We start from the raw sequence: 10,340 nt of genomic DNA on the forward strand, positions 1-10,340 counted from the left end.
TTAGTGAAAGAGCAGGACAATGTACAACGACCAGTGTTCTTTTTTAGTCATCTATTGAAGGGGGCTGAGTCTCGATACATAGCCCTGGAAAAGTTAGTCTATGGATTGGTGCTCATGGCTCGGCGTCTAAGACCCTATTTTCTGGCGCATCCTATCACGGTCTTGACTAATAGCACCATGGGTAAGGCTCTTACCAATGTAGAGGTTGCTGGCTGCCTTATCAAGTGGGCGACAGAACTGGGAGAGTATAATATAGCTTATCAACCTCATACGACTATTAAAGCGCAGGCCTTGGCTAATTTCCTGACCGAGATTCATCAAACTGATTCAGAAGAAACTTGGAAGGTATATGTGGATGGATCAACCACACAACAGGGAAGTGGTGTCGGAGTTCTTCTGATATCTCCTCAAGAAGATATCTTGTAGCTAGCCGTGTGGTTGAATTTCAGAGCCAATAATAACGAGGCAGAGTATGAAGCTTTATTGGTAGGGCTGCAGGCAGCCCGGCATGTGGGAGTTGCCCGAGTAATCATCTACTCAGATTCCCAATTGGTAACACAACAAGTGGTAGGAAATTTTGGGGTCAATAGTGATAAGCTACGAGTATATCGAGAAGCTTATGAGAAAATAAAAGAAGAATTCAAGGAGGTCACGGTGAGCAAGATTTCTAGAACAGAGAATGACCAAGCTGACGAGTTAGCTAAAATGGCCAGTTCTCTAACAACATGGGTCTTGGACAAGTCAATAGCACAGACCTTCCTCATAGCTCAGATAGATCTTCAGAATAATATGGACGAGCCTATTGATTGGAGAGCACCAATGATCAATTATCTTTAGTGAGATATCCTGCCAGCCAACCCTAAGGAAGCACGGCTGGTCAGGAAAAAGGCTCATGCTTATACCAAGATAGGAGATCAGTTATATAAGTGTACATTTTCCTGGTCTTTACTCAAGTGTCTAAGCATGGAAGAGGCAGAGCATACTTACAAGAAATACATCGAGGGTGTTGCGGTAGTCACGCTGGAGGCAGAACATTAGCTCGCCGGGTGCTGCTGGCCGGTTATTTCTGGCCTACCTTGCAGAAAGATGCTCAGCGGTTGGTAAACACTTGTCTATCTTGCCAGAAGCATCAGAATCTGACGCATACACCCACTTCAATGCTAAAGATGTCCATAGTTTCTTGTCCCTTTGATCAGTGGGGTATGGATATTGTGGGACCATTCCCTATGGCGCTAGGTCAAAAGCGATTTATGCTTGTGGCAGTAGACTACTTTTCTAAATGGGTGGAAGCCGAAGCCCTGGCCAGAATTACAGAAGGAGCAATTATCAAGTTTTTGTGGAAAAACATTATGTGCAGATTCGGTATACCCCTTAAGTTGGTATCGGATAACAGAAGATAATTTCATGGTCGGAAGATCTAGGCCTGGTGTCAAGGGTTCGACATTACTTAGGCCTTCACATCCGTAGCATACCCACAAAGTAATGGGCAGACAGAGGTCATCAATCGAGAGATTATGCGGAGATTGAAAGTTAAGCTAGATCATGTTGGAGGAGATTGGGTAGAAGAATTGCAAAGTATTCTCTGGACCTACCGTACAATGCCCTGGGAGAGCACAGGCCTCACTCCCTTTCATCTAGTCTACGGCAATGAAGCGGTGGTGCCTATAGAGATCAGGGTGCCTTCCACTAGAAGAATGCTGTATGACGAAGAGAATGCCGAAAGGAGACTTGCAGAACCGGATCTCATTAGTGAAACTCGTGAATGGACAGCAGCCAGGCTAGAGGCCTATCGACAAAGGATGAAGCAGAATTATGATAGGAGGGTGGTTCCTCGTTTCTTTGGAGTAGGGGACCTGGTCTGGAAGCGAGCGAAACCTGTGGGGGATGTAGCCAAGCTAGCACCCCAATAGGATGGGCCCTATAAAGTTATTAAAAAGTTGGCATCAGGTGCGTACTACCTACAGGACGACCGGGGTAGGAATCTAGACCGGCCTTGAAGTGCTAATTATCTTCGGCCTTACCGCACATAGATAACTTTCTTTTCTAAAAAGTTTGGGTTCGATAAGTGTAGGTCTGTGGAAGGTAGGATTAGTCAGGTCGAGAGTACTTACCCGACCGACCAGTAAGATTGTTTTCCTGGTCATGATTGTTACGTCCTTTGTAAATCATCAAACCCATTTTGGACTCATACACAGAAGGCAAGAAGTAAGAACATTAATTGGGAAGTAATTTAGTTTATACAGTATATAAATACAAACTACTTAAAGGCAGAAAAGACTTCGTCGGGTATTTCATCCAAAATATGACGATGATTTAAGAAGTCATTAGGGGGAGGAGACCTAAAATATCCTTGTTCATATAGTTGTCACATGACCCCTGCCGCACCATAAGCTATGGAGGTCACGAGGAGGTCCCCAACCTAGACCCCAAACTCTCGGGAATGGAGGTAGACTTCCTGACTCAGCCTGCAGTGTTCAGTTTCACCCGCCCTATATATTTCCAGAGTTGTGGTGACTCCAGAAGCAGCAGAGTGGGCTTGAACTAGTTCAGTCTGTGTCGCATGCAATTTGGCTGCTTGAGATTCTAGAGTTTGACTCTGCTCTTGTAATAGGGCCTCCTTGGATTACAACTCCTTATTAAATTGATCCACGGTCTGTTTATAGAGACTCTCGGCCTGACTTTTCTCCTCACGAAGGCCTTTGAGTTCCTGGTCGGCTTCCCGCAGAGATTGTTTACTGAGCATTTGCCCTCTTCAAAGCCCCTATTTCAGCCCTTTGTGCGTGGCCAATTGCTCCAGGGTCATTCAGTTGAGATTGTTTATGCTGAGCATTTGCCCTCTTCAAAGCCCCTATTTCAGCGCTTTGTGCGTGGCCAATTGCTCCAGGGTCATTCAGTTGAAGTTCTAGCTCAGCTACTCTGTCCGTTAACACTTTATTACGGTGGTAGTAGAGATGGAGTGTTTGATTTAATAATATGGATTCAGCATGGGCCTGGGCAGGAAAGGAAGATATTTAAGAAGGACAAAGGGAGCTCTATAACAGGAATGGGGGAAGCTCACCTGTATATATAACTCAGAAAATCTATCCATTCGACCAGGTACTAGCAGATCCTCCATTTGTCGCACGCTCTCTTCCCAACAAGTGGCTAGTTGACCCCTCATGGTTAGAACACTAGTAGGAACATTTTGATGATGCAGCAAGTTTAGCTCTGAAGGTTTGGTGGTGCGATAGTGGTGATAAGAGGAGCAACATGGCTGAGGAGTCTTGGCTGCTGGTTTGGAGGGGCCAGTTTCCTCGCTCCGGGCTGGAGGTGCAGTCGAAGTAGGCAAAGGGGAAGAAGTGTGAGCCTGAGGGGTCCACCGGGATTCTTCAGCAATTCTTTCTAGAATAACCGAGGGCGTCCCTCATGAGGCCCCCATGGAATTCTCCGAAGGAGCTGGAGTTGTAGAGGCACCCGAGAATTCAGCGTCAATCCGAGTAGAGCGGAAAGATGGGGTAGCAGAAGAGGGGCCCGAGGCTAGATTAGGATCAGCAGGCCTGCGCTCGGACCTATGCATCAAGGATGGGTTATTTGAGTCTGAGTCTTCATCAGGATCGGTAGGCCTGCGTCGGGACCTGTGTGACAAGGGCTAGTTATTTGAGTCTGAATCTTCAGGAGGGGATCGGGGTCGGCGGCGAGGAGCTGATGGAGCACTCTGACTGGCAGCTTCTGCAACAAAACGTACGCGACGGGCAACTCGAGAAACTATTCGAAAAGTGGGACTAGCAGGAGGTAGGTCTGCTGCCCCGGAAGGTGGTCTGGTAGTCGATTGGAAAGTAGTAGCAGGGGATGTTTGGGGAACGGATGGAGGAGTTGGTTAAGGAGCTGACTGAGGAATTGCAGTGGTAGGCGCTCCTAGCCGGGTAGGGGTAGAATGTGGGAGAGGTTTCCTGTCCAATATGATTCTGCCTCTTTGCATTATTTCCTGGTCACTAAAGGGGAGAGGCTGGACGTCTGATGCACGGAGCAGGGTGTTGGCTGCACGGGGAAAGCAAAGTTGTAGTAATCATATCAAAAAATAGAGCGATGTAATTCAAGGGCAGACAAGACTCACCTAAGGAGCGAGGCAGCTCAGAAGAAGAGATGCGGCTCATCCTGAAGAAAGACAACACCTCCTCGGTTATTGGTCTCGTTAAGTCCAGCCTCCAGCATCTCAGCTGAGCCAGAGCCTCTGTGAAGAGGGGATCAGTGCTGAAGTCCCCCACGTATGGTGCCATAGGGAGGATTCGATGCCAGCAAGTAGGCCACTCCACAGCAGAAGGAAACTTAAGGAAAAAGTATTTATCCTTCCAATTAGGTTCAGAGGAGGGAATGAGACAAAAGAAAGTGGTACGGGTACGACCCTGGAAGTGAAACAGGCCCTCACTGTGTTGGTGAGGAGTGAAGAAATAATGGAATAGGTGGGCATACCAGGAAAGTTCGCAAACTTCACACAAGACCACAAACCCACATAGGATTCTTATGGAATTGGGGGTTAATTGGCCCAATGAGATTAAAAAATATCGACTTACGTCTGAGAATAAATGGTGAATGGGAAAGCATAGCCCAGCAACAACTGCTCCTTGTAAAAGGTGACACATCTTGGGCGGGGGGAGGAAGCTTGGTGAAGCGTGTTAGGAATTATGATGTGAAAGTCATCTGAGATTTCGTAAGTAAAACGAAGATCATCTAGATCTATACACCCGCGAAGGAAGAAACCCGGGCGGGGGGGGGGGGGATAAATGATGTTAGGAAAAGTCATAGGAGGGAGTTCGGTGCAAGGCAAGGGAAAGAGGGTGAAGCGGAAGGAAAGAGGAAATGAGAGCCCAGGAGCAACACGGAGCGAACAGAAAACGAGAGCAAAAGGAAGAAGTAGGCGTAAAAGTTCCATGGGGTAGCGGAGGCAACCTATTTATAACCGACATTCATGAGGGTATAATGATCAAAGCGTCATCCAACGGCTCACAATAAAAGCAGTTTAAGGTATTCAAGCAAAAAGGGCCATAGAATTATCACAGAAAACTAAGCTAAAGGCGGGTGTGGGAGAGAGTAAATGGCGCGACGTACGAGGGTCATCATGAGTTATCTTGGGAAAGAATGATACTGTAGAACGAAGCGTTGGAGGCGGGAGCCAGCTCGGGACACTAAGCTAGCAGAGGCCCAGGGCAGGGGCACTAGCCGGAAGGCCATCATGGTCGAAATAGATATGGGATCGGGGAGCCAGAAACAAAGAATTCTCAATCTCAAGACAAAGATAGCGACCTAAAGATTTCCTAAGCTTAAATAATACTAGATAATAGCAGACCGAGGGATTTCCTGAGCTTAAATGACTTCCAATAAAAGCAAATATAGAATGTCTACACATGAAAGAGTTTTACATCATAACGGGGGATCTGTAGGAGGTACATCACTCAGGGGAGGTATAGGCAGAGTCAGGAAGTCGTCATCAGCGATTAAAGACGGGAAGGCTTCATTAGGAAGATCTTGCATCACGCGATCCCTGTCCAGGAAGTCATCTGAGGGGGCAGAGCGATGAAGGCCTTGTGCAAACAGTTGGCGGACAGCACCCACATCCCCATAGCAAAGCATCGAGTCCATTAGATCGCCGATCTTCTTCCGGAAGAGTGGAAACTTGACGTATGAGATTTTATAAGCTCTGAGGCGATTGTTTTCGCATGACCTGTACTCCACCAACTCTACCTTTACTTTGTCTACAGCTGCCAGAGCCAGCGCATTCTCCTGCTTAATGGTAGAGGCCTCCGCCTGGACTTTGAGAAGATCCGCCTGGAGAGACTTGATAGTAGCCTGGTCCAGATCCCGTTGAGCCTGGAGAGCTTTTTCCTGGTCAGCACTTGCGGCCAGGTCTGCTCGGGCAACTCCTAGGTCTTTCTACAAGGCTTTATTAGACTCTTGGAGTGCCTTCAGATTCGCAGAGAAAGAAGGCCCGTAGAGAAAGCGGCCAGCTCTGACTCTTTCTCCTCCAACTCTGTCGCCAGCTGGCGACGACGCTGACTCTCTGAGTTCAATTTTGAATCACTGGTCTTCAGGGTCGCCTGTAGCTCCTTTATCTTTTTGGACGACACCTGAGCCAGATTCCTAGCTGACCGAGCAGACTCCCCTACAGAGTGAAGATAAGAATCCAGAGGGTCATTCACAGTCAGAGGATCGAACGGATCGCGGGGAGTTAGGGGCAACTCCAATTCTTGAACCCGAGCTCTCAGTGACTCGTTCTCCTTTAGCAGTTCGGCGGTAAATTGGGTCAGGCTAAGGCTCGCGGAGCAGGCCTGCCAGGTAAAAAAAAGGGAAGCCAGAAATAATGTCAGCTAATCAAGTCAGGAAAAGGAAGACTCATCGATATAATGTATTGCGAAGCCAGATCCAACCCTCCCCACTGGGAGCCTCCCCAGAACTGCTTGTTAGTTGACCTCTAGGAGGTGGTTAAGGCTCCATGAAGTTGAACTTGGCCACGAAGAGGAGAAGTGCCACTCACATTTGCTGAACCCCCTGCCAAATCCTGCCTGAGCACAGAGGGCAGGCTCCAGGAGGTCGTGAAATCATATTTTCTCCTGCTGGACCGCGCCCTGGTATGAGCAGACGAAGGGGAGGAGGCAACAGGAGCTGTGGAAGGGGTCGCCGAACTCCCGAGCTGGTCTCCGGCAGAGGGTCCTACTCGCTCAGGTGCTAAGACCCGGACAGGTGTGGGTGAAGGGACTTCTGCCACAGGAGAAGGCTCAGGGACAAGGGTTCTAGTTGTTTTGACACGAACCTTTGGGATTTGGGAGGAAGCTTGCCCTAGAGGAGGAAGCGAAGGGGAAGATTGGACTGCCGGAATGACTCTTTTACGTTTTCGCTGGAGGCGCAGGCGTTTATCTGGAGGCAGAGAATGAACTCTAGAGCCAGCTTCCGGGAGGACAGCTTCCAGAAGAAGATGGATGGAGGACTCTGCTGGCTCCGTTGCTGTTTCTTGTGAGGAAGTAGTCGAGGGAACGACGAGGCCTCTTACGATTTCCTCGCTCACAGCCTTCAAAACATTGTTGGGCAGCCTGCTTGATTCACGCGAATAGGCTCGGAACATAGCAGCCTCTGTGAAGCAAGAAGAAAATACCTCAGTTAGCGAAGACTAGCAGAAGGAAAAGCAAAGTCTTATCGAATGGAGCTCCTATATCTGAGGGGATCAGACTGAGTCCAAAAAAAGTGCAAAAAGCCTTCTCGCAATATTATAGACAGGAGAAGGCAGACTCCCTTTATTTTCTCTGAAGCTGTGTGGCAGTCAGGTTGATGCCTATGTTCAGGCAATTCAAAAGGTGTGGGAAGGTTGGAATGCCAGTTGGTCGGCCAGGATACCAACTCAGGTAGTCTGATGAAGAAGAAGCGAGACTTCCAACCCTTATTGGAGGAGGGCATATCAGGAAAAAATTTACACCCGACCCTGGATTGCACCATGAACACGCCAGGCTCGGATCGTTTCAGAGAATAAAAGTGGTGGAAAAGTTGTGCGGTTAAAGGAATCTGGTATACCCTACAAAGGATGACCATGCCATAGATAGCACAAATAGCATTGGGAGCAAACTGTGAAAGTGGAATACTAAAATATTGGCTCAAGGAAGAGAAAATTGGATGAAGAGGAAAGCGGAGACCTCCCAAAAGTTGATCCTTAAAGAAAGTTACAAAGCCTTGGGGAGGAGAAGAAGGGTGTTCATCCGATCGGGGAGGTCGCACTTGATAGTCATCGGTAAGGTTCAAGCTGACACGAATTTGGGACAAGTTGCTGTTATCCAAGTCTGAAATATAATACGAATACCAGAGTGCCTCATTACCTCCAGCCATGAGGGAACTGAGGGAGATGAAGAGGAGAAGAAGCGTTCGCAAGAAACAAACATGGAAGGAAGACTTAGCAGGAAGAGCAAAAAGAAGTGGAAGAGTCGAAGGCAGCACGAACGATGAGAAGAAGACGGCGGACAACCTTTAGGGTTTATAAAGCCAAACCCCTAGGAAGCATCAAAAGGAGGAAAGGTATAATAATTTGAGTCGTCGGATCTAGGGTCGCGTACCAAAAGGCGCTGATCAGCCACAGTGGCAAGAAAGGTTAGTGGGACACGCGTCACTCCCCAATGAAAGGTATTAAAAAGGTATTAATGATGGACATGACAAGCAAATCATGAAAAGAGATTTTCGTACGACATCATTCTGGCACAGAAAGGTCATACGTCAGAAAGAAAGATGGTCATGCGGTTACCTTGGGAAAAATAAAGAAAAGCCATACGTTAGGGTTATGTGGCCACCTCGGGAAAGAGGGAGGAAAACGAAGAAAAGCAAGAATTTGAATTTGGCGCTCCATGAGATTTAAAATAAACAAATAACTGAGCTGATTAAAGTTTGTATGAGATATTTGTAGGAAATATCCCAAGTCGCGCACAATTGGCTGGACACCCAAAATGCGGCACTAGGGCGGGAATTTTAGGGAAAATCCCAGGCCAGTCCTCAAATATCAAAGTCGATTCCTGGATCAGCCCCTAAAGAACTTTTTACCGACTTTCCAGGTCGGTGTCCCAGACTCTCGCCCCAGTGTGAGTTATAAGTGAGCAAGCTCTCACGCCCAATGACCTTTCCTGGTCAGTGTCCCAGACTTTCGCCCCAGTGCGAGTTATAAGTGAGCATGCTCTCATGCCCAATGACCTTCCAGGTCAGTGTCCCAGACTCTCACCTCCGTGCGAGCTGTAATTGAGCATACTCTCACGCCCAACGACCTTCCAAGTCAGTGTCCCAGACTCTTGCCCAAGTGCGAGTTATAAGTGAGCATGCTCTCATGCCCAACGACCTTTCCAGGTCGGAGTCCCAGACTCTCGCCTCAGTGCGAGTTATAAGTGAGCATGCTCTCACGCCCAACGACCTTTCCCGATCGGGTACCAGACTCTCGCCCCAGTGCGAGTTATAAGTGAGCATGCTCTCACGCCCAACGACTTTTCCAGGTCGGTGTCCCAGACTCTCGCCCCAGTGCGAGTTATAAGTAAGCATGCTCTCACGCCCAATGACCTTTCCAAGTCGGTGTCCCAGACTCTCGCCCCAGTACGAATTATAAATGAGCATGCTCTCACGCCCAACCACTGTTCCAAGTCAGTGTCCCTGACTCTCGCTCCAGTGTGAGTTATAAGTGAGCATGCTCTCACGCCCAACGACCATTCTAGGTCGGTGTCCCAGACTCTCACCCCAGTGCGAGTTATAAGTGAGCATGCTCTCACTCCCAACGACCTTCCAGGTCAGTGTCCTAGACTCTCGCCCCAGTGCGAGTTATAAGTGAGCATGCTCTCACGCCCAACAACCTTCCAAGTAGGTGTCCCAGACTCTCGCATCAGTGTGAGTTATAAGTGAGTATGCTCTCACGCCCAACGACCTTCTAGGTCAGTGTCCCAGACTCTCGCCTTAGTGCGAGTTATAAGTGAGCATGATCTCACGTCCAACGACCTTCCAGGTTGGTGTCCCAGACTCTCGCCTCAGTGCAAGTTATAAGTGAGCATGCTCTCACACCCAACGACCTTTCCACGTCGGTGTCCCAGACTCTAGCCCCAGTGCGAGTTATAAGTGAGCATGCTCTCACGCCCAACGACCTTTCCAGGTTGGTGTCCCAGATTCTCTCCCTAGTGCGAGTTATAAGTGAGCATGCTCTCACGTCCAATGCTCTTTCCAGGTCGGTGTCCCAGACTCTAGCCCAGTGCGAGTTATAAGTTAGCATGCTCTCATGCCCAACGACCTTTCCATGTCGGTGTTCCAGACTCTCGCTCCTGTGCTAGTTATAAGTGAGCATGCTCTCATATCCAACGACCTTTCCAGGTCGGTGTCCCAGACTCTCGCCCCAGTACGAGTTATAAGTGAGCATGTTCTCTTACCCAACGACCTTTCCAGGTCGGTATCCCAGATGTTGGTGTAGAAAGCATCCGACGATCGAACCTAGGTTTTGATTATGTCAAAGGGTTCAAAGTTAAGGTGTTTTTTTACTAATATGTTGAATGAGCATTGCAGAAAAAGTCCTAAGTGTATTTAGGCAAAAGTCCTAGCTGCGGTTAGGCAAGTGGAAAACCCTAGGGGCGGTAACCTTAGGTCCTAGGGGGTGGTAACCCTAGGCGAAAAGTCTCAGCGGGTCGGAGCTTCGGGCAAAATCCTAGGGGGAGGTAACCATAGGTTGAAATCCTGGTGTTGTGAACCGGGTAGAAGTCTGGAGGGATCGTGGACCGGACATCCAGCATGAAGACCAGAAGCATCGAACGCTGAGCAAAAGTCCAGTCAGTCTGGAGGACCAAACTGGCAAAAGGTAAACTCTCCTGAGT

At 48.5% G+C, this 10,340-nt stretch overlaps 1 protein-coding gene across 1 annotated transcript; it reads left to right on the plus strand.

Moving 5' to 3' along the window:
• Positions 1–1,514: 1,514 nt before the first annotated feature.
• On the plus strand, positions 1,515–1,910 carry LOC121986835. The gene has a single exon (XM_042540769.1). It carries the CDS (start codon positions 1,515–1,517, stop codon positions 1,908–1,910), a length of 396 nt encoding a protein of 131 aa, XP_042396703.1.
• Positions 1,911–10,340: the final 8,430 nt, after the last annotated feature.

This window comes from Zingiber officinale, chromosome 5B (genome assembly GCF_018446385.1).
Source record: "Zingiber officinale cultivar Zhangliang chromosome 5B, Zo_v1.1, whole genome shotgun sequence".
Lineage (NCBI taxonomy): Eukaryota > Viridiplantae > Streptophyta > Magnoliopsida > Zingiberales > Zingiberaceae > Zingiber > Zingiber officinale.